Consider the following 24,568-nt stretch of genomic DNA (forward strand, 5'->3'; position numbering starts at 1 on the left):
ATATATGGCAATCGCACACACGCTGGATTAAATGCGTAACGATTAAGATGTCATGTGTTACGAAGGAAAGACAAATATTCTACACAGATTCTATTTCCTTAATGATTAACAAGATAGGGAGCCGTTATTTCCGCAGATCTGAGTATGATATATATATATCGATGTACCATAAATTACGAGCTATATTGTGTAATGGTCTTCATTCGTGTAAAATCACGCTGCTTTATTCCTACTTGCGACTACAATTTTAGAATAAGAGGCGATGATTCAATTAATATTACATGTTTTAATTAATTTTAATATTAATGATTTTTAAATATAATTATAGCAATTAAAATTTTTAATATTTCCTTTAATATAATATACGAACTTTATATTTACTATTCACACATATTTATTACATATTTTTTTTGGGGGGGGGAGGGGGGGGGGATGATTAAATGTTGTTTATAAAATCAAATTTTCTATTTGCAATATTGATAAATTTTTTGCATTAATAAATTCTTTTATTTTATTTTATCTCATGTAACGAGATAAAGTTTTGCTCGCGTGTAAATAGATATTTTTGCGAAGAGAATTGAATTAAAATCGGCGCGGTAGAGAGCTACGATACCCAATATAATAGATTGTACAAAGATTATTGTTGCCCGGTTTGCAAGGCAGCGCGGCAGTGACTCACGTTTCTGTAATATTTAGCATTCCGTTTGTGATATCAAAGCGTTTACAGCGAACTCAATCACTTCCTACATAACTCCTTGATCGCTCTATATTGCGCCAGGCAAACTTACGTTACGTTCAAGACCTTAAATAAAATTTATTCATGCATTATATGATTCTTCATTGTGTTTTTTTTTTTTTTTTTTTTGTCAGCATTTTTATTTTTATCTCGCAAGTGCTTTCCATGATTATATTGTACATATATTATATATTGGGATACGCGAGTAATTTGAGAATATTTCTTCTACGATATTTGCCTGATATATATAATTATTTTAAGCATTTGATGTAACAAAATTCGAAGTTTCGATAATGATTTCTCTCTCTTTTTTTCTTGATTTTTAAAATCTTTATAAAAGTAAAAGTTAATCTACGAAATTTTACAGTTTTACCAACAAATATTGATGCAAAAGATGACATACGACATATTATATTCTTGCTAACAAGTTCGACGCGGAAAGACCATCTGTAAATGCGTAGCATATGTTGTTTTACAATATGATTAAAGGCAAGATGATGAATGATTAAATGACAAGTGATTAAAAGGCATTTAAAAGACATTTGGAAGAATTAACATGTCTTACGAACATCTTTACGATGACATGTTATATAATTGTACTGCGATGTTATTAATTAATGATTACAAAATGGACTGTGTTTAGCGTCAGTGCGTCTTTCAGCATTGCTCCGAAAGTACGCTTGATATAACTATGCAAATCATTTCTGGCATGGCCCAAGCGCTCCCTGGTAATATATATATAGTTAGAAACTGGGCGCGCTGTTGTATCAAGACACATCCAACGAATCCTTGAACGATTCTGCGCTGAAATCACGAGACGCGCGGAGAAAGGATCAAAAAGGAAACGCTTTTAAATTACCGGGCGTTACGCTATAACTATCTTGCATAAACGCTCGACATATGGCTGACTAGCGTACACAGTCATCGTTCAGCGCAACGTTCGCCCATTCACTCGAGAGAACCGTCATTGACGTTCACTCGCACATCAACCTTTACGACCCGCGTCAACGTCTTCCTCGACCTGTTATCGCGAAGTCGACATCGTTTCGTCTATAATTAAAAAAATGTTGTGTCTCGTGGCGATGCGTTAATTTACGACCCTTAAACACGATACTTTATGAGCGGGAAACCGCGTTATTCATCGCGGTGGAACGCTTTCTAGTACGTGTTCCTTTTACAACGTGTCCTTTTATATTGCTTGACAAAATGAAGAATTTCCAGCAGAATAAACAATAAGCTTTATCGAGCGCGTTCAAGAAATATGAAATATAAATTATAGACAGAGGTCGCGAGGTTCGTATTGTGAACTCTTTGCTGATGGAATTTTAAAAGATTTAAAAGATTTATATACATATACAGAGAGAATATTATATTAGTCAACTGTATTGTTTCTCTTAATCCATAATTATATGATTACTAGTTTGACGAGATTTAAAGGATATCCGTTGACCCAGATTATTCATATAATATAAGTCTCTTTTTTTCTCTCCTATTCAAGATTATTGATATGATTATAAAAAATTATTGCTAATCTCAGATTATTAGACTGATTTTGTTCTCTTTCAACCTGAACAAAACAGATATTAACAATGGAACACATTCTTTTTGTATACATTGAATAAGCAGTCATGGATTGTGCAAAATAGTCACCGAATATTTTTTATGCATCGTCAAACTTATCCGAGAATTAATTTTAATGAAAAAAGAAGCAGAGTGACGTATAATGTTGCCTACAAAGATGATTCATTCAGCTTCCACCTAAATGAGAATGAAATATCTGATATGCAAATATCTGTCTCATCAAATTCAGCATTTTAGACACCGTCCTCCAACCATGAAAATTTAATAAATATAGGTTTTGAATGCCTGAGTTCGCTCCACCTAAAAATTTTAATGCTACTCAATCATAGATTAGCAATATTGTGATAATTCGCAAGTGATTTTACATGCGATTAGAAATTTTTTCGTATTGTAGCGATCGGTCTTTGATACCGTACAGAGTATTCCTTATTCTTGGAAAAAAATCGGCAAAGGTCAGTAAACAAGCTTCATGAATTGATTAATGATATGACAATGGGCTTCTGCCGATCGCACATCTACGCCGATGTAATGGCTTTATGTTACCCATGTACGTACATATATGATCGTGCGTTTATGCGTGGAGAGATTTGCGGGCGTGTCGTCCTATACGACAATGTATGAAAATCACGGAACATCGCCTCCTACCATGACCTACTGACATACAAATAATGAAATAATCAAACGTTGATAATCTTACTCGTCGTTATCGAACATCCTCATTTAATTGATGTCTCATCATACATCTAGCTACGAAACTGAAAGTAATAGTTGCAGCTTTCATATTTTCCCTGCTGACACTTTGCATGCATCTATGATATTATATAATAACTAATAAATATTATCGAGAAAATGCAAATCAAGATTCGATGCAATATCAAGTATTTACATTGATTCTGTTTACAACGAAGTTTCAAAACGTGTTTCAAGAATGTTGAAATTCGATCGAACTTTCATTTCATGTGAGATTTAGAAATTTTTTCTAAATAATTGTAATATTAATTTAATAATAAAGTTTTTAAAAATTTCTAAAAAGAATTCTAAATTTTTATTTTTCAACTTCCTTTGGAATATTTGTTAGATTTCTGATAAGACACGTTTCTCTTGAAGTATATCTCTTCATTAATCAAGCAATTTTGTAAAAAGAACTGTAAAATGATCGCAATATATTGTAATTATTTATATATGTATATATATATGTATATAGTTATTTAAAATATTGCAACAACGTAAGAAATATTCTAAATAGATATTTTTTGACAAAAACGAAATAACAATTAATTATAAATTGCAATTTAACTACATTTTTTAGAAAAAAAATTATATTTCTTGGAACTTATGAAACTTACTTATTGAGGTTTAAATATCCTTAAATAAATAATGAAAATGTCCTTATACATACTACATATATATATATATATAGAGAGAGAGAGAGAGAGAGAATTTAAATTAAGTTTATCAAAAGAAAGATATTTTAATTTCTTAATTTTAACTACATTCTATGTATTTTTATTCTGCGAAAACGTTTTTAAAAACGTATTTAAAACGTTTATTGTTGGTATTTAATAAGAAACGCATTAGTTATCTTCACGTAATAGACCAGTTAAGTTGTTCAACGAATATCAACGTAACAAGCGTCTGTTGTATGCTAAACAAACAGTTTAATCGGCGACTAAAAGCGTACAATTGTGTTTTATGTAAGTATGTGTACGTGAATTTTATGGTTACATCTGCAAAATTGCAATCTCCAATAGTGCGATCATACATGTTGATTAGTATGTATTGCGCGACAAAAAGAATATGTTTAATAGACGGTGCCGCAGATTCCCGCAATTATTGATGAGCGGGAGAGTCTCTATCGAAAGGAAATAATCTTGTTTACGCCATTATAATTACTAAGATCGCATCGGAAAAATGATTTTGATCTAAGCCGTTAACGCAATTTATCATTTACTCTCTCGACATTTTCGCATTCTTCCTTTTTGATCCTTGTTGTATCGGCTGCGAATAAATTTATCGCGCACAATAATCACTCGGTACCGTCGTTACGGTCTTGTGAACGCACGAAATTAGTTGCTCTGTGAATGTGACGGATGTCCGGTACAGCTTTTCATATCTTTCTTTCTTTAGAGAGGCGCGATATTGATTAGCGCTTTTTTTGTTTTATCTTTCAAGTGAATACCGAGATACATATTTTGTAAATTAACAAATTGACATATGTGAAGCGTAGCGTGTATATATAATACGTGTCGTACGTTGCGCAATGAAAGACTGAATATCTTATTTTTCCAGGATAAATACCTATGCAAAAAGTATAGTTTTTTTATAATATTAAAACTTATTACATACACACACGCACGCGTATAATCCATGTGACACTAAGTCTAATCGTAAATCAGAATGTTAATAAATTCCAATAAATGAATGTTCATTTATAGTAGCATAAAGCAATGGCACAGTTCATAGCTCTATTACCGAACAATGGTTGACATATCTACTTTAGAACTTTTATAAGCTACTTTTCACGTTGACCTCGTTCGCATTGCGTCCGTCGAATGCGTAGAAATTCGTTTTGTATTTAAAGTCATTCTCTCTCTGTGAGTGTCAGTGTTTTTATCTTGTTGAAATATTTCTTTTTAATTTAATTTGTGAATATTATTTTATATATTTGGAATTTTATATTTGAGTAGTATTATAATGTAATATATTTAGAAAAAGGAGAGCAAGCTTATTAAATAAAAATTTCTTGCGATCTTAACCCTTGCATTATTATAACCGGCTGATCGATATTTGATTTTATCATAAAAAATTTACGGTAAATTTATGTTCGGGAAACATTGCAAACAGCGTATCTTCGAAACTCGTAAAATCGATTTAGCCATGACATACTTGTCGCTAATTCTCCAGCCGGTTCCGAAGCGCACATGCCGTTTACGATTTTATAGAATGATCTAACTCTATTATTGATTGATACACGTTCATATTGATTATGTTATTGCCAAGTGACAACTCGCAACTTCGTTGAAAGGGAAATGCAAAATAATTCGTCTCCGTGTACTTCTTCTCTTTTCCTTTTTCAAATAAAACCTATTTTGCATGTACCTGTCACGCGAAATGATATAACGACCGTTTTATTAATATCCGTGATACTTGAAAATTACTACTGAAATTAGCCAATAAATCAACAGAGTACTTTTCAAGCGTGCGAGGAATGGTGCGTGCGATGTGCAAAAATGTGCTTCATGATCATGACTAATACTTATGTTGGAGTCAAGCAAGTGCCGATACTTGCCACGTTTAACAAGTAAAAGTGAGGATGCTCGAAAAGAGAAAAGAGAACATCTGGTGGGCGATACTTCCAAGTTCGTTCGCACAATGAGGAAGTCTGAACCGATGCTCGAGAACGAACGACTAGTTTTGTCTGTTTTTACGACACGAAGAGAATAATGAATTTTTATATAGTCACCATACCGTGATTTATAGGCAAAGTGTATTACGGATATTTACCGCTAATAATTCCTTCTTGGCTTATAATATGAAGCGCTTGGATGAATACATAATTCTTAGTCAGCACAACAATTGTCCTATACTATTTTTTCTTTGAAAGCATTCGCGTAATACGGAATATTTATTATAATTTAAAAAGTATACTAAGAAATATAATTTTCTTTATAAAATATAATGAATCATTATCCTCTACATTATACAACTTTATCTCTGCAAATTAGTGTTTATATAGATAACACACATAAAATTAACTTTTATATTTAAAAAAATCGATGTATGTGTGTGTCCGCATTTACACAAACTGAAAAATGAGCTTCTAACAATCTAGCACATGGAAAAGTATATATATATATATATATATTTGTTCACGCAATCAATACTTATTTAAATTAACTTTTTGATTCTTTTTTTTACAGATGGCGTGGCTCCGTTTACAAGCTAATCTGGCGGGAACTACTGGCGTATCTGTTCTTCTACTACCTCATCAATTTTACATATCGATATGTGCTCAATGACCACCAGCGGGTGTGAGTAAATTTGCATATCTCTGGAATTAAATAATTAATAATTTAAATTTAATAAAGAATTAAATAATTCTCGTAAATTTCATTCTTCGCGAAGGCGCAAAAAGAGTTGGAATTTCAAGTAGAGAAAGGTATATTTCTAGGGTAACTAAAATAAATTTTCTCATTTTGTCCACCATAATTATTATATAATTTTAATTTCGCAAACGTACAATCGTTTCAAAAGATAATACCAGACTTAATTCATTCAAGGCGATGCGCGACCGAAAACAAATATATATATATATATATATATATACACAAACACGCATACATATATAAAATTGGAACACTGGTAATCTTTATCTCTCGATCGTGCAAGGTAAACAGCAATAATTTTGCATTTTCCGTTATTTATCAATTCGTTGGTCGCGGATTTTTATCATGGATAACGCTAAATTCAGTAGCGTTGGTTGCGTAGTTGTATCTGCTATAACCGAATTTTATGGACGTAGATAAACTTGTACAATAATAACCTTGGCCCGTCGGCAAATCTGAAGGTTCCGGCACTTTGATCACGGTCGCGTTTCATCGACTAACGTTCAAGAATTTACAATATCCTCTTTTTTTTTATTTAGTATTCATTATTGTATTTTTTACCATGCAGTAACCTTTCTTTCGTTTACCTTCATATGATGCTCAGTCAATTTCTTATCGATTGTAGAAGCGAAGAATTAAGCAACGAAGATTCATTGTACATTTAAATAAATAAAATATAAGCTATAATTATAAAAAAAAATTATTACCCGATATATTCTGACGATATTAAAAATATGCAATTAAAATGTATATTTGAATAATATACATAAACATATAATTAATATGATATCTTTTTTTTTTTATACTTATGGAATTTCGACATTTGTGTATAAATAATATCATTCTTATATATGATAAATTAATTTTTATTATACAAAGTATTCGGAAAGTGGTTATACACTTTTATCACTAGCTGTATTTAATTAATAACATAAGAACGTAAAATCTTGAAGCTGCCATTAAAGATTTTATCAAAGGCATAGCATCAGAAGAGTTGAAAAAGTTTTGGATAACAAGATTAGGCTAGTTTTTGTGAAGAAACTTTCAACATCTTTTGTAAAGATAAATGTTTTTTTTTTTTTTTTTTTTTTTTAATATTTAAAATAGATGTAGAGTTACTTTCCGAATATCCTGTATTATTTATTATCAATTTTTGAAAGGGCTTTTTTGATGCGCCCCTGTATGAGAGACATCATGATATATCATGGAACGTGTTCGAGAAGCGTTCGTGCCCGGTATTAAAAAAAGCATAAAAACGTAACCTGTTATTTATGTGAAGCTAAAAAAAGAGAGACAAAGAACTTAAGAATGTAAAAAGATTTCTCCTTTAAATCATTTCGAGTCCACGCTAAATTTAGACCTGCAGGGATGGTCCAACATGCCTAAAAGGATGAGCGATCCAGGATTATTGAATAGGATTGCACACGGTAGTTTGCGAGATTAATCGTCCTTTGTTAAGACCCTGAAATTCTTTTCACACTCGGATTTATCAAGAGTTACTACCACTCTCGCATAGTTGTAAAAAACTTTTATCACTTTCTGTTATTATCTTCCTTTTCAGATAAATGTTAAATGTCCTTGCTGTTTCACACTGCACTTGTAATGTTATCTTAAAAAATATTTTTAGCATCGTTAAAATATTTTCGCTATTATATTATTTTTGGACGTCTTGTATTCTGGGGAAAGTATTGATACCGTTGCGTTTCAAATAAGCTAGCTATAGTTATCGCAATATCAGTTTCTCGTGGCCATGATATTGTACGTTCAGGTAACGGTAAGTCAATATTGCCTCAAGAGTGCGAATGCGGTACCAGTTATACTCGCGGAAATTCCAACATAAACCTACTTACCGGAAGATCCTGGAATCGTGCGTTAATCGGTCAGAATTGACGCGTGAAGTCGTAAAGATGAGTATGACTATACTTATACGTGGTGATTACTTTTCTTTAAAACGATCCATTGCAAGGCAATAACCGACATTGATGAACAAAGCATGAAAGAGCGGTGAATCAGACTCGAATGCTTTCGATGAAGCATGTATGCGGTTTCGCTTGGAATCATTTACAAAGATAAAAAAAAAAAAAATTTATTTAATATTGATTTGCATTTAATACTAATACTAATCAAAGTGTAAGCGCGATAGTAATATCACGGTAAATGACAGTATCACCTTAACCTTGCTCTACTTGTGCAAGTTCACGTAGAGATCTTATATGTAATAGACTTTAGAGATAATTTAATTTTCTGCTATCTCTCTCGCAGAACATTCTGTAATTTATAATTTTTGAATTATTTTCTTCTTTAATCTACATCATATTTTTTAATTATACATATAATAGCCATGTATAAACTTAAGGCTTTTAAGTAATATAATTAAAAATGCAAAAAAAATTTATTCTGTTTCTTTCCTTGCAGAATTTTCGAAAAGATCCGCTATTATTTCGGCAACTCCAGCGAATCCATACCCATGTCATTCGTCTTGGGATTTTACGTGAGCCTTGTTGTAAAAAGATGGTGGGAGCAATACAAGCTCTTGCCCTGGCCAGACAATCTGGCCCTCTTCATCAGCGCGGCTATTCCTGGAAATGTAAGTAGAATCGGCCCATCGAGAAGAGATTTCTTTTGTTGCTTTCTATTATGATTAAAAATACCGTGGCAATGGGGCGTTCCAGTCTTGGGAGAACGTTATTCTCATTCGCGAACTGTTGCGATATAAAACGGGATCCCATTAGATAAAAATCTAAAGAAATTTTAAGCCTGTCTAACGAAATAATGCTTACTTCCTTTGAATGGGAAGACTCACAGTAGCGTTAATAGATATAGCCTTGATAGTCGCTCGCGTTGCGCTCGGTCTTATTAAGCTAATGAATTGCCGTGACACGTTTTGGTGTCGTTAACCTAAGTAAGTGCTAACCTAAAAGCGAAAAAATGTGCGGGACGATGATCCTATATAATTAACGGCTGATGGCGGATTCGTCTTTACATTCTTTTACTGCGTAACTAATATACGAATATAAGAAACGAAAAGCTCCTAATACGCGATGTATATTATTTGTCAGAACCTTGACATAAATTTTGCTCCATTTGTATGCATAATTAATCTGATTGCGATAACTAAAGTCATTTAGTGATAAAACTTAGTTATTTTTAAAGCAAAATGCAATCACTCGCACAATTTTAATATAATTCAAGCTACGATGTATATAAGTTAAAAAATATATCTTTTTTTAAAGTTTTTAATTTTTCAAATCGTTTTTCTTGTACAAAGGCGCGATATGTAATCACTTATATTTAATAAATCTTTCGAGAAAATATTGCTTAATTATTTTTTCAAATTTTTCGATCATGAATTCCATGGAGAGTGAAAGAGCTTCAATTTGGACAGCGGAGCGCGTTCGATGCAAGCTTTCAGCTCTGGTCAATGACTCAGTATTAGAGTGAAAGTGCAACGTATCATGGCGAAAAAGAACCTACGATGAACCTACGCGTCGAGCACATTTCGCACACATTGTACATACATGCATACGAACATTCTTCTTTATTGACTTATTATATATTTCATCGATTTCATTCGGAATCTAGTAAAATATATGTAGCGCGTCCATTGATTAAGCATTGAGTGTTAAACTTACACTTTACATAGCTAATCGTGTAACTCTCAATTACTACCGCTATTACATTAATAGAGCGAGAGCCGATCAATCGCCGCCAACTATTTAATCCTTCCATTATGTAACTTACTCTCTTCACTTTCCTCGTTCAGATCAATATTAATTTCAGATATTAAACTGAACGGTGTACGCGTTTATAGAATGCAACGATTTTCGAGAAAGTATCGAGAAAAAGCGGTTTGATTGCACGATGTTCTGCCACGTAAGCTATTTTTATTGAGATATTCTTATAGATCTTTATAAGCTAGCCAGGGAAGCTGTAGCATTACATTGCAAAACACGATGAAATGTTAAAATATTTTACGGATTATTCGCGATCTCTCGATTTGCGACGTGGTAATGGCCTTGACTCGGTCAATAAATTTGTATAGAGATTGATAAGAATATTTAATTTATATTATTTATAAATAGAACGCTTAATATATATATATATATGACTATTAGAAAAAAAAACATACATTTATGTTACATCACTAACATAAAGTTAAAATGAAAGAACAATCTCTCACATTATGATTTAAAACGATTTCTGATAAAAACTGAAAGACTAAAACTGCGTGATATGTCAAGTTACCGTAATTAATTAGACGATCTTACGAATCTTGGATTCGAAATGCAGCGTAAGGTACGTACTATTGCATATGCGCGGTGCATCTCTAGGAACAAGAAGCTCCGATGGAATTTTTGCACGTAGGTAGGGGACAAGGTCCTTCAGCCACGGAACAAACTCACAGTTATACGTATACCCGTGGTCATGTAATCGCGTAATACAGTGTTAGATTTGTGAATGAGCGGTACCGCAACGGTCAACACGGGCTGTGCCTTTCATTGAAATCTAATTGGGATGCAAACCCCGAGACGAGACGAGACGAGTCGATGTTCGGATCATTTCCAAGCTGTCGAGTCAGACATTTTTACACGTGCGCGGTAAATCGCAGAATTCTGAGATAGGGAGCTACGCGCTCATCTCCCGTACATGCGAATGAAAGATGACGAAAAGGCTATTGAGGAGATAACATTGTATCCGAAAGTCGGATGACGATCCAACTCAGAAAGGCCAGAAATGTGAAAAGAGAGAAAAGAATTTGATCTTTAGAGTTAAAGATCGTTGTTACCATTCCGAAATATTTTTCAACGCGATTGTAATTAATAATGCTTGGCGCAATCTTTTATAAGAGCTCTACGTGCCTGAGAAGGTTTATAGCTAATCATCGCCATAAATAAAGAATGTGAGGAACGTCTAAGATGGTCAATTAATTTGTTATTACGAAGTATAGACTCGGCACGCGTATCTCGTTTATCGGAAAGAAAAAGACACTTTATAGACAGCACGTAAAGACAGCCCGATGTTGTTTATAATTAATTTATATCTCAGCGTCAACTCTAACTTTCCAAGTAATATCAATGTAACGAACGATATAAAAAAATTAGCCATAGCGTTACGATTTACATTTATTTTTTAACGCATATTAAACATATAATTGATTTTATACGCGTACAATTATGATTTCTTAACAATAATTTTATATTTTATGTATATAAAGTTTTGTAGAATATCTACAGAATATTTCGATTATGCAACTACCCAATTAAACGAATCGGATACGAGAAAGCAGCTTTTTATTCTTTTTTCTATTATTTTGCAATTACAGTTTGAACATACGGAAGATGTCTTTATGTCGATAATCGTCGTTGATTCCCGATCAATTTGACATTCTGCCAAGCGATTGCGACGGTGGATTATAAAACGCGAGCTTGGTTACAAAAGTGCACAACAATGTCCAAGAACGGAAGAAAAAAATAGCCGGCAGGCGCCACCAGATTTTCTGTGATTAATACTAGAACAGTTTAAAACGGCGGCGCATGCAGCGAGCATGGCTGCGGGGGCGGGTGCGCTCGTAATGTCGGGCCAAGAAAACAAGGGGAAAGTATGTACGAGACATGGAAACGTGTCTGGCATTCGTTCGGAAATAAATTTTCAAGTCAAACGCCCCATTCTCACTGATACCGATTTGTTGCAAATTCACCACGTTTTTATACGAGTAATTTTTTATGTCTGACGCACTGCAACTTCTTTCTTGTATAATTTAATTTTACGAATTTAAAAGAGAACACGAGATCAACTTAAAAATTATTTTTAGAAGCTTTACTTTTCAATTAAACTAATGTAAACGTAAAGAGATGCAATATATCGTATCTTAAATTTTTTGAAAAAGATACAAACTTGTAATCTATGGAATATCTATGGTATTAAACAATTTGTTAAAAGCTAAAAGCATTTTTCATTGCTTTAATTACATATACATATAAATATAATGTTACAAGATATACAAATACAATATTTATAATCAATTAAAAATCTATATTATAAGCGAAAACATTATTACGCAAATTAAATTTGATAAGAAAATAAATATATTAAAGACTTATCTCATGTTCATCGACGAGAGTAAGTAAAGTATAATTAACGGTTATTTATTCGTCTGTTTTTAGGATGAGCGGGGGCGGCTAATGAGACGCAACATCGTAAGGTATGCTGTGCTAGCATACGTCATTACACTGCAAAGAATTTCGCTTCGAGTTAAGAGGCGTTTCCCGACGCTTCAGCATATGGTGGATGTAGGTCAGTAAATTATATTTTCGGAATATATGTTTAAGAGCAATATTAGCATGCAAATTACGCGATACGGATACTCTTTAAAAAATCTCGCTTTCTAATATTAATCATAGTGTAATATTTATGAAAGCATAGAGAAGACATGTATATTTCGCAAAATATTTTCGAGAGTCACTACCTTTTATTATCATAATCATGATCTATTAAAAACATGGATCAAATTGAGGAATTTCTCATTACACGATAATTACGATTCTTCACTATCATTCAGAAGTCAGTAATATATAATCAATAATTACAATGCTGACAATAATGTGCAGTCGTTTGAATTTTTATAATTCGTTAGTTGTCCAGCTATTCTTCCCACTGATCGATGCAACGGATGAAGATAATGTCGCACCTGCATCGAGCAGAGATCGCTTTCTTCTTTGTGCCGAAGCTCGCGGCTTTCTTATCACATTACACGTCGCCGTTCCATTAGTCGACGTATATCGGCAGACAAAGCCATTCGCGTCATCCATAAACATATAATATAATGTTGCTTCGCCGCGCGCGCCATGACGGCGCAAGGACAGCCTGGTAGTTCTGTCTTTTTCGCCGTTCTTCGAATGCAATCGCTGGCAATAGCAAGCGATATCACGGTCATTAAAAGTCCAATAAATGTGACTGTGCTTCTGTTGTTTTACGCTTGCGCCAGACTACGAGCGTCTTTGCGATTCGTCTTTATAATTCGTGAATAGCGTAGGTGAAAGATACGTCAAGCTCGATCTTAATCAGATTTTTTTTTGTACTCTTCACGAATCGCGAGTACGCGCATAATTTTAACGTTTAACTGCAAAATATTAATTTGCAGCCGAGCAAAATTATGTGTTTTAGCAGTTAAATTATTCTATTAAATTATTCATTAATTAATCATTAAACGCTACTCAATGACAGACGTTGAATAAAAGGCGCACGATTTATCACGCGATTCTTTCAGGTTATCAATTTTTATTACCCGGAGATTTATTTTCCGGATTGTCATATTATCTGGATTGTGTTACGTTTCCGTGATATCTATCGTCTTCTTTAAAAAATGCATGTCGAGATGTTTAGTTTTTTTTTTATCATCTGGTTGCGACAGCGGATGTTGCTCCGTTCCAGAAATAGCTCGCGTTTTTCCCATGAAAAATCCTGTAAATGTTCCATGAACATGAGAATACCGTCCATCTCTCGAGCAGGGAATGAATAGTGGAATCTACGATAAGAACCCCTATTCTTTCGTAGAAATAACTGACTTTATGGCGATGCCGCTAAAGAAATGTACGACGCGTTTACGGAGCAAAGAAGCTCGCTCTCAGGAGGCGAACAGGATCTAATTAGAAAACAAGATCGTTCCGACAGTTATGCTCTGTGATAGTTTCCATTACCGCATGCGTGAAAAATGCATTGTATTTTTCCATAAATAGATTAATGCCATTTTATTTAATTTTATTGGAAATAATCGTTAATATATATATAAAGAAATATTGGTTATAATATAAACAATGAAACTAAAGTTATAAAAAGAATGCCAAGAATTCTTACGGCACGTGCATTACAGATATAACAATTCACACGTTGTGCAAGCAAAACATTATTTGTATGCGTCCGAGGAAGGAATGAGGAAGTATATGCTAAGCGTGAGGGATATTATAAATTTTATATCAGTTTTGATATCAGCAAAAAATATGAAAAAACACATTTTCTGAATTTTAACATTAAATTGATACTGAAGTTATTAAATATAAAATAAATATGTGTATATTATTTTCGTGATTTAACTTTAACATATTAAATTAATAAAAGTAATTAAAATATAAGAAAATAATAAATGCAATTTTACACTTCTTCACATTTTCCAATATATATTCTAATATATGTAAAATATATTTAATAAATAGATAATTAAAAGATTAGAATTTTTCATAATAAATACGCAAAAGCAATAAATCTGTCAAATATATTTATGTAGAAAAGAAAAATGCGACATTATAAGAATATCTTCCTCTTTAAAATGCAATTTTACGATATTTCTAACAATATAAACGAAGAAATTATAAACCAGAAACATGCGTAAAGATGATGCAAAAAGTTATATACATATTAAATCGAGCAAACAACATATTTCCGATAGAGAAAATGTTACATCGTGAAAGTAAATGTCGCATTTAAGCTTAAATCAGAATGAAACGCGTATGAAAATATAGTGTATAAAAAACAAGAAATAAATTTTTTTATCATTTTTTTTTTTTTTTTTTTACTTCTCTACATCTTTAATCAAGATATAATATATAAAGTTGTGTAATGAATAATGTAGAGCATTTTTAATATGACAAGAACGCGAATAATAAATTTCGCAAAACTGACCGCGCTCAACAGATATCTTTCAAAAGAAAATATGCTGACGCAAAATATTGCAACGGATGTCATTTAAAATGATTTCATGCATGCGCGTGTCGATGCTCGGTAACATCAATGAAATATTTGTAAAAGACACGAAATAAATACCAGTCGCTATGACTCAGTACATGTTTGTTCAAGAAGCATATATGAACTAAAGGAGTCCATAATTTAAACAAAAAAAAAAATATATATATATATAAACATATAATTTTTATCTCTCTCACATTTTTAATAATTTTTGCTAAACAAATTAAATAATTGTGAAAAAAAAACGCGGTAACTACAGATATTTTATCCACGAATTTAAAATATTTATACTGAACATGTTAAAACGAACATTTTGCAATTTGCATTTGAAATTCAGCACCGAAGAGAACAGAAAATCACCTTGTCGTTTACATGCAATCGAGAACGATCGCGAGATTATAAAGACGAGAAGAAATCTCGAAACGTCAAATCTTGAAAGTAGACAAAATTATCCGCGTGCACCAATTCCCCGGGGAATTACAGTCTGAAAATCGTCGCTCGCAACGCCGGCAGGCAATTTTCACGCGCGTCCGGATAATTTTCAACGGTCGAGCCGACGAGAGATCGTTTAGAAACGCCGGAGCGCCGGCGCCAAAGAGATTCTTCCTCCTTTTCCTTTTCCCTTTCCTTCCCTTCCCGGCGTGATCTTCTCATTTTTCAACACGGCCGGACCCTGCTTCGCGCGCAACATCTCGCCGTTTCTATTTCTGGTGTCGGGGCAAGCAGACGTTGCGGGATTCATTCCGCTTGCCTCACACTCTTCGTCCTCGTGCTGCGCGTCGTTACACGCCGCTCTTTCCTCCTTTTGCGTACAGAAATAACCCGGCGCGCGATTATGAACGATCCGGTGAGCCGCCGCCGTGCGTGCCGTCCGATAAGATAATCACCGGTCGCGTCTTCGATTTCCTCGATAAGTCTTCCTCGGTCTTGCCGCAGGCCTTACTTCTCTCTTTTCTTTCTCCGCATCACCATCCATTGATTTTCACCGTTAACGCGCTCTTCCCTCAGGCTCCGTCACAGATATCACTTTGCCATTTCAAGAGCACGCGAAACTTGTTCATTAATAATACGCCGTGCATAGGTAATAAATGCACTACCTGTGCTAGCAGGTTAATGGTGCCTAGATAGAATTATAATTTTTCTACGCAAAGCCTGTGTCCATCAATCCGTTCGAGGCGGATCTGTTAGATTTGCTCGGAGCAATAATCGTATCGCTTTGTCGGATGCAAGATGAAACTCGGCCGCGAGCGATTGTGGAAGTTAGATCTTGGGATCTGTGTAAGAATCGTTGCAGTTAGATCGCGCGAGACTAGATGTTAAATATAGCCAGCGTAATGGGAGCCATAATCTGGCCGCAACTGCAGGTGGTAATCGACTAGAGAGAGAGAGAGAGAGACTCATCGGTATCACGCTGACGATACGTACGCAACTATTTCGCTTCCTTCGCTATCTCTGCCAGTCACGGAGGCTCTAGGGATCGAGCTGCTAGTGATCATAATCATCATTATCATCAAGATCCTCATAACTATCATCATCATCGGTGGCGTTCTCAAGCTGGCGAGCCATGTTGGCGAGAGCAGAGCAAGAAACTCAAGAATTCCTTTCTTCCCTTCTTTTTCTTTTCCTCTTCCTTTCCTCTTTTTCCTTTCTCTATACAAGTTTGACGGACGATCGTAATACGCTGATGTGCGCGCAGCACGCGTTACCTATATTTAGAACAAATTATTGTCCCAAGCAGAATTTCTCCGCGATTATACCGAACGATCGGTGGCGCGGGCTCAATCGGCAAGAAAATAATTACGTCCGGATATAGTAGCTTTGAGAGCACGTACTTCCATCGGATAAGGCAGAAAAAACTGCCCGCGGTAACGACGGGTTTTCCAAAGAATTTCACGGTAACCGAGACAAAATAGAGAGAAAGAGAAAAAAATCTATATTAATTAATCACAAAGTATAATATAAAGGCTACAGAGAGGCGACTCTTTACGCGCAATTATACGCAATAAAATAGACATTTTCTCACAGCGGATGTCACATGAGCGACGCATTTTATCTTATTAGAAAGGATATTATCAAAGTCTCGTAATTGATATTTCGTAGATAATGGATAAACCTCCGCGGTTTATTCGCGTTAATTTTTCGTTAATAATTGAGTTCTTCGAGGAACAGTTATATCGTACGACTTGGCTTGATTTACGCGAACTCAGTTATATCCTCAACTGGATGCCAATCTCAAAAGAGCGGAAAACCTACAAACTTTGTTTGAACATAACGTTCCGTAGAGATCGGCCTTGGGGAAGGTCGGATCTTGACCGTGCTCATCTAAATGAGGGAAACGAGAGAGAACGAGGAGAAACGCGGTGGACTCCTGGAATATAAGATTTCTTAATCGTTTGACGGCCGTTGAACTTGCCACATAGCATATGTGAGAATACGATGCATTCCCATTTCCTCCTTCGACTAATTTATTCGCAATGCAAAAAATTATGAGAGAATAAAATTACGAAATTTCTGATTATTATTATTTAAAACGAGAAATAATTTTTATTTCTTCATTCAAACGCTAGACATGATCGCTCAGTGTCATTTTATTGATAGATGGCAACATTTTATCGCGTTCAAAATTAATCGCGTTTTACAATTAATTAAACATTCTCCTCGAATCAGTTAGTTAGACTAGACATTGGCAAATTAACGTGATTCGATTAACGTGATTTGATTAACACATAAGTTTCGTTTCCACGCTACAGATTAATTAGGAATGCCAGTCACTTCTTTTACTGATTAGTTTACGGAATGTAAACTGATTTAAATATATAAACTCTTTCCATTCTGAAAGTGAGAAAAATTGAGAAATTTATAGACATTATTTATCGGAGATAATTACATTTATTATATAATATATAAATAAAGTAAATATTTTAAATATAGTATAAATAATGCAAATATATGTTATTATTCTTAAAATTTATTAAAATTTTTAATATTTGGTTTCCTATAAAATATAAAAATATTACGGAAATATTAAATCGAAATATGTGTGTTAGGTGTGCTACATTGCGAAATTTACATATGTATATGACATTTATACAATTGTCCGAATTAATAATTATTTACGTCTACAGTTATTAAAGTTTATTTTAAACAATTCATAATTTGTGACAGAACTCGCGAAAAGATTCTTCTTATAAAAAAAGAGAAAAGAAAGTCAAAAAAATCAAATTGGTAAACTATCATATTAACAATAAGATGATTAAGAACAATATATAGTTTTCCAATCAAATATTTTATTATTATTGACTTGTATCACTACTTTGTTCAAGAATTCATATATATAGATCGTTATTTTATCTTAGAAATTAATCCCAGATCGAGTTTTGCGATCTACTTGACCGTGAAATATTTCAATAAGTTTCTCTTACGGACGGAGAAGTTTACGAGTATGCTTTTGTCGCACGGATGATAGTGAAATCGTTAACGGCTCGCCATGTGTTGTACGATTGCGGGGATCGATCATGCACGTGAGCGAATAATGCAGGCGCGTCTTGACTCGGGCGTCGATTTTCTCTTTGGCAGACACGGTCTATTGACATCCACCTCACATCCGCCGCAACACGCGCCTCGAGTAAGTTCAAAGTTGCTCGCCTCTAATTACGCGCGAGAATATTCCCTAATCGGTGCATTTTCACCAAAGGTGCCAAGTTCGCGATCGAGCTCGGCTACAAATACACGGTACCGTCAACGCAACAGAAAGTACCATTATTCATATGCGAGAGGTTTATTATTACGCGCGAGGCATTTCAACGAAATTGAAGTATCTCTCATAGCAAAATAAGATTTGTATCGGTCAAGTTTTTTACTTTATTCTTACGGTTTTCTTTATTTCTATTCTTTATTCTTTTCTAATTCAATCTATAGAGATCCTCGTTAAGCTAGCACCCTTAACACGACAAATTATAATAAAACATATGCCAAAACTTTACATTTAAATTTTAGTTTTATTTTCATTTGTTGTAGTGGAGATGCTAACTTAACGAGGGTTCTATAGAAATATATTGATTGCTATATATAGGAATATTATATTTTATTTTAATAATTTAATATATTTTCATTCTTTTTTAGTTTTATAATTTTATTAAATATTTCTATTGCGTCATACATAAACTAAATTAAATTTGAATAAAATAAAATTATAATTAGGAAAGAAAATTTTTCAGAAAATCGTAGGAAATACCCTACTTTAGCTGATCACAATTTTTTTTATTTGTTTCATATTTTTTTTAAACAAATTATTATTTAAAATATTCTGTTAAACGATGTTGTTACTCTTTCACACACACACACACACAAACACATATATATATATATATATATATATTTTAATAATATATTAAAATATTAGTTAAATACTATGATAATTTTTCGTATTGATAAAATAAATGGCAGAAATATATATATTTATTTTGAAGAAAGCATAGACTTTTTATTATTATCTTACGAGTCACATTTTATTATTACTTTGAATAAACGATATATAACATCCAGATACCATCGTATCTATTCGAATGCCCCAACATCGAGATTCCTTTCGAGACACTTTTACACGGAACATCCGCATTCGCGGGTTTCTACGTTATAAACTGTGCTTAAGAAGTGCGGACCGGATGGGGGACTGGTTTTCTCCGAAGGATGCTTTTCAGCATCGTCACGGCGCTAGCAAGGGTGCGAAGAGCGAAAGAGGAGAAAACTAAAAGAGCTCGGTATATTTTTTTACTTTCACGACAACCTTGCCTGCCGAGAGAGCAAGGATCCCCGCGTTTGTTGACCTCTACCGAGCATCCTTCTACCCGGATCCGTTGTGCATCGAGGTGTTCTACCTTGGTGTTCACTATCTTGCTCATCCTCGTTTGCAACCCGGGATGGTCCCGGGAGGTAAACAGTCTGCTAGAAACGGACGAGCCCGCTTCTTCTTCGTTATAGTCGTTTTATTTGAACGCGCTTGGATGCAATTTTTTAGAATCTTGCCTATAGCGTCGTGTAATCATTTGTTTCATTTTATAGGGGCACAATTGCATATTACAATTTTCGCCTCAGCGCCGCTTTTATTTGCTATTATTAATTATAGATACATATATTTCTAGGTTAAAAATAATTTTTGAAATAAAAAAAAAAAGTTGAATTATTGACTGTTTAATAAATATTATAAATTATTTGTTATATTATTTACATTGATTGCACCTTAGATATTCAAACAAGAACTGCTTCTTCTTCTTTTTATCTATTTTTATTTATTCTAAATATTCCGACTAATTACATAAATATTCATCTATATTTAGACTTTGAAGTATATTTTCCTTGTGCATTCGTGCGTACTTTAATTCCATGTTCTATAATTATATTAACTATTTATTTATATCGGTCGAAGCATAAGTGCTACGAAGAAAGCTGGTTCGGCTAATCCAGATTTAACGATCGCGGATCCAAACTCATTACACGCGCATCAAGTTTTATATTAAACAAGTCACAAATTATATCGGAGCCACGATCTCCGCTGATACACGGTCATTATAATTTACGAGCTATAATTTAATGTAAACAACTATGGGGATCGGGGAACTCCATACATGCGATCAGGCGCTTTCTTAATTAGCGTCGATTTGCTTCTATCAACAGATACTAACGGCATTAGGTAATTCTTATCTCTAGAGAAGTAGGTAGATACTCTAGGTAAGAGTGTAGTGGCGCTATGTCGTTGATTTTGTCCAACGTTTTGCTTCGATTGGTAAATTTAATGGCGACGCGAAAATTAAGCGGACATCGTTCCACGAATTCATGCCGTCTGTTAAAATCTATAGTTTTTTTTTTTTTTTTTTTAATTAAACCATATTCTCACGCTTCGCGTCATCATTTCAATATATTTATAATATGATTTTACGTTGAGGAAGGATTTTTAAACGTTCGATATACAATAGCTGGTCCTTGCCAATAATATATCGCGAAACTCGAATGAGTCATTCGATGAATTATCAGCCGTTACGTTCAGTAGCTGCCTGCAAATTCTCAGGCTCATTGTGCACGATGCCACATGTGACTCAAGGTCGTGTGACGAATGGGGCGAGCTGATCACATATCGAATCGATCGATCACTCGGTAAGGATTTCAGTTTGAATATTCTGCGATGTTTGCAAGTGTTTTTCAAATGTACACAGCAAGATATATATTTTGCGCTTAAAAAGCTATCGCAATAATGAAACATTTTATTGTATCTACAATATTTTTTATACGTGTTTTCTACATTACACGAATAATCTTATTTTATGAAATTATTAATTTTTTAATTTTGTCAAAATTATAATAATTATATTATTTAAATATATATTGATTTATTTATATATGTATAAATGCACATCTAAACGGCAAAATTTTAACAATATTCAATTCTTAAAATAGTACATGAAAAGGAATGATAATAATAAGAGGTGTGCTAAACGTGTACGAGTTTAGCTTACACAAGCGCATATCGCGGGAAAAAATGAATAAAATTATAATCCATCGTGGATAGAAAATTTTAATGCTATGTGTTTAAAACATATGAAACATATAAAACGCTATAAATTAAATGCATGGGGACTGTCTATGTCAGTTTTTATTATTAACGTGTATATCTGAATCCAACTATTGTACGCTAGCTGAATAAAGGAGTACGTGTTCCGTCATTAGTAATCTACACGTGTGTCCATCGGAGTTTCTTTCATCTCGCAGACAGTTTCTTCGATCAACGACTTGTTTGAGTGACGCCGCAAGTTATTTTGATAGATATCCGCAGCAAGGTTGCTTTTATTTTTTCGGTCATCGCCCCAGCTAAGTTACGGATATACGTTTGTGCAAACGCGATCCTTTCTGCTCTAACAATAAAATAAAAACATGCCTTCGAAAGAAATGACAATGTTTCCTCGACGTTGCTCGATTGAACACCGATCGAGTTAATAGATACGATACTTTCCGCGATTACTACTTTAAAATAATTTTTATTTCGACCATAATTGCACCCGATAGAGAGTCTAATCTATCTTATTGATTTTGTTCTGCTGCATTTATAAAAGACTTTAATCATGATAACAAATTTTTCTCATTGAGCAAATACGCTTGTCCCTTTTCAAGATGCATAGAGTTTAAAATAAATTATGTACGCTTTTAGAGGATAATATTTATTTTATAAATTTAAGTTTATATCTTTTTTAATAAGCATACAAAAAAACTTCTGTATTTTGATGTAATCAAAATACAATAATTAATATATTATGCTTATATTTATTGAAAAAAAAAACAAGTTATAAATCAGTCTGAAAGGCAAAGTTCGAGAAAAAGAAAACGCAAAATATTTAAATATATTCAATAAAGAAAGTTAATTTATGTGTATATCAATACTAAGAATATAGCAAATGTAGCACCCACACTATTTTTTTAGTTATCTCAAGTTTTGTACACACACACACATTGAAGAATAATATTAATGCTTAACACTGGCAGAAACTGGAATATAAATAATTTATTTCACTGATCTTTATCTAGAGACATGTCGACTGTCAATTCGTCAAAGATCCCTTGTTCAAATTTAATGTAGAAGAAATTAGATTTGTGTATTAATTCATCAGGATTCTTCGATTTTCTTTCGCATTCAAGTCCATATTCAATCCTATGAAAAAAAAATTACTAATACATTACTACTTTTTTTTTTATCTGGCATAGTTGAAGACAATCCATTGATTAATCAAACGCTCATCTCTTCTTGCATTCCTGACTTTATCGCGCTATTGCGCGTATACGATATTATGACAAACTCATGTTACTTGTTACTAGCAATTATGCAATTGTTATTTTCTCAGATAATATAAATAATTGATCTTTTCTATGCAATTCCTATTAATCACTTCATAATAAAGCATCTTCTACTGAGGGCATTGAATCCCTCTCATGATACGGATGCGCTTTTCTCTTTAGCATTATGTCACTAATTTATTCAGTATATCCATTTATGTTGAAAGGGATAAGCAAAAACAAATGGAAATTTTGACAAATAATGATTATCGAAAACTTTCTATGTTTGTAAATCTTCTAAACATTCTAAATTTTTTCCATAAATTCATTTATTATGTCGCAAGTTTTTGACACTTAAATTTTATATATATATACAATGTATTAGAATTTTAATAAATATATTAGTTTCAGTAAATGAAATAAAAAATAATTTATTTATGTAAAAAAGTGATATATCTAATGTAAAATTATAATATTTATCTCTCTAAGAAAGTCTATTTGTATAAAATGCGGCAAAGTTTAGAAATTGTAGAATATTGTTTGCATGCAATACATTATATTAATTAGGAAATAAAGCAAAACTTATCTGATTTTACTCCAATTTCAAAGAAATTATTATGGAGACAGTGGGAATATATCCGTGTTTTGCGTTGGAGGTTTATTCAGTTTTATATACGAGTCTATCTTAACTAAAACGTGCGCAACTATTGTATATACGCATAAGGTATATACACACGCGAAAGTCGGCGAAAGATACTGATTATTTGATAATTCGTTAATTAACGAACCGTACTAGTGAATTCGTTAATTAACGCGAGATCGTCGAGGCGCGCGGGCTTTGCTGACTTACTGCCCCGTGATATCGATCGCGATTTACAATATACAAGACGTTCATATTTCGCCGAGGAAATTTTTCAAACGTCTCAAACAGAGAAAGTTCGTGTAATTACACAGCTTGCTGGAACGTCCGGAAATGTTTTTTCGCTCAAGTCAGACGAATAACGCAGCAGCTCATGCTTTTTTTTCTTAGGTCTGATGATGGAATCGGAGAAGAAAATCTTTGAGCTGATGAACAAGAAGGCGGCTATGTCTAAGTATTGGATGCCGCTCGTCTGGGCGACCAACATTATCAATAGGGCGCGAAAGGAGGCCCTGATTACTAGCGATCAAGTAGTGCAAACTCTTCTTGTCGAGCTCAGCGATATCCGGAAGAGGCTTGGCGCGCTGATTGGTTACGATACTGTTTGCGTTCCTCTAGTCTACACTCAGGTAAATATGTCGCTGAATAAAATCAAATTACATTATAATTGAATGCGCCAATGATTTGTTTAGAATTTCCATTATTTTTATATAGTTTTAGTGGTTCAGTGAAATATCTTTGCTTTATATTACATATGTATATATAAATATCTGTCTAACAGATCCGAAATTCATGGATAAGTATTAAATATTGCATTAATTAAATTGATAAAATGCAAGGAAATAACATGATAAATGATATAAATATAAATTTAAAAGACAACGGTTCGTTAAATATTGCTTATAAATTCACTTCATACTTCCGAGAATAATAAAATTCTCTTTAATT

The 24,568-nt window shown here is 33.4% G+C and overlaps 1 protein-coding gene across 2 annotated transcripts in view; it reads left to right on the top strand.

The window, feature by feature from the left end:
- Nucleotides 1-24,568, top strand: part of Best2 (bestrophin 2) — a 47,257-nt gene that overhangs the window by 13,988 nt on the left and 8,701 nt on the right. The window contains exons 2-5 of one of the 2 annotated variants that reach the window (XM_070311647.1): nt 6,238-6,348; nt 8,839-9,010; nt 12,588-12,717; nt 24,011-24,249. In XM_070311647.1, coding sequence (XP_070167748.1) covers nt 6,238-6,348; nt 8,839-9,010; nt 12,588-12,717; nt 24,011-24,249 — 652 coding nt within the window. Of the gene's footprint in view, nt 1-6,237; nt 6,349-8,838; nt 9,011-12,587; nt 12,718-24,010; nt 24,250-24,568 lie in introns of those variants that run through there. The other variant, XM_070311648.1, reaches the window with a different exon arrangement.

Source organism: Polyergus mexicanus, unplaced genomic scaffold, assembly GCF_030449975.1.
Source record: "Polyergus mexicanus isolate NDT 795.1 unplaced genomic scaffold, iyPolMexi1.0 SCAF_20, whole genome shotgun sequence".
NCBI classification, from domain to species: Eukaryota; Metazoa; Arthropoda; class Insecta; order Hymenoptera; family Formicidae; genus Polyergus; species Polyergus mexicanus.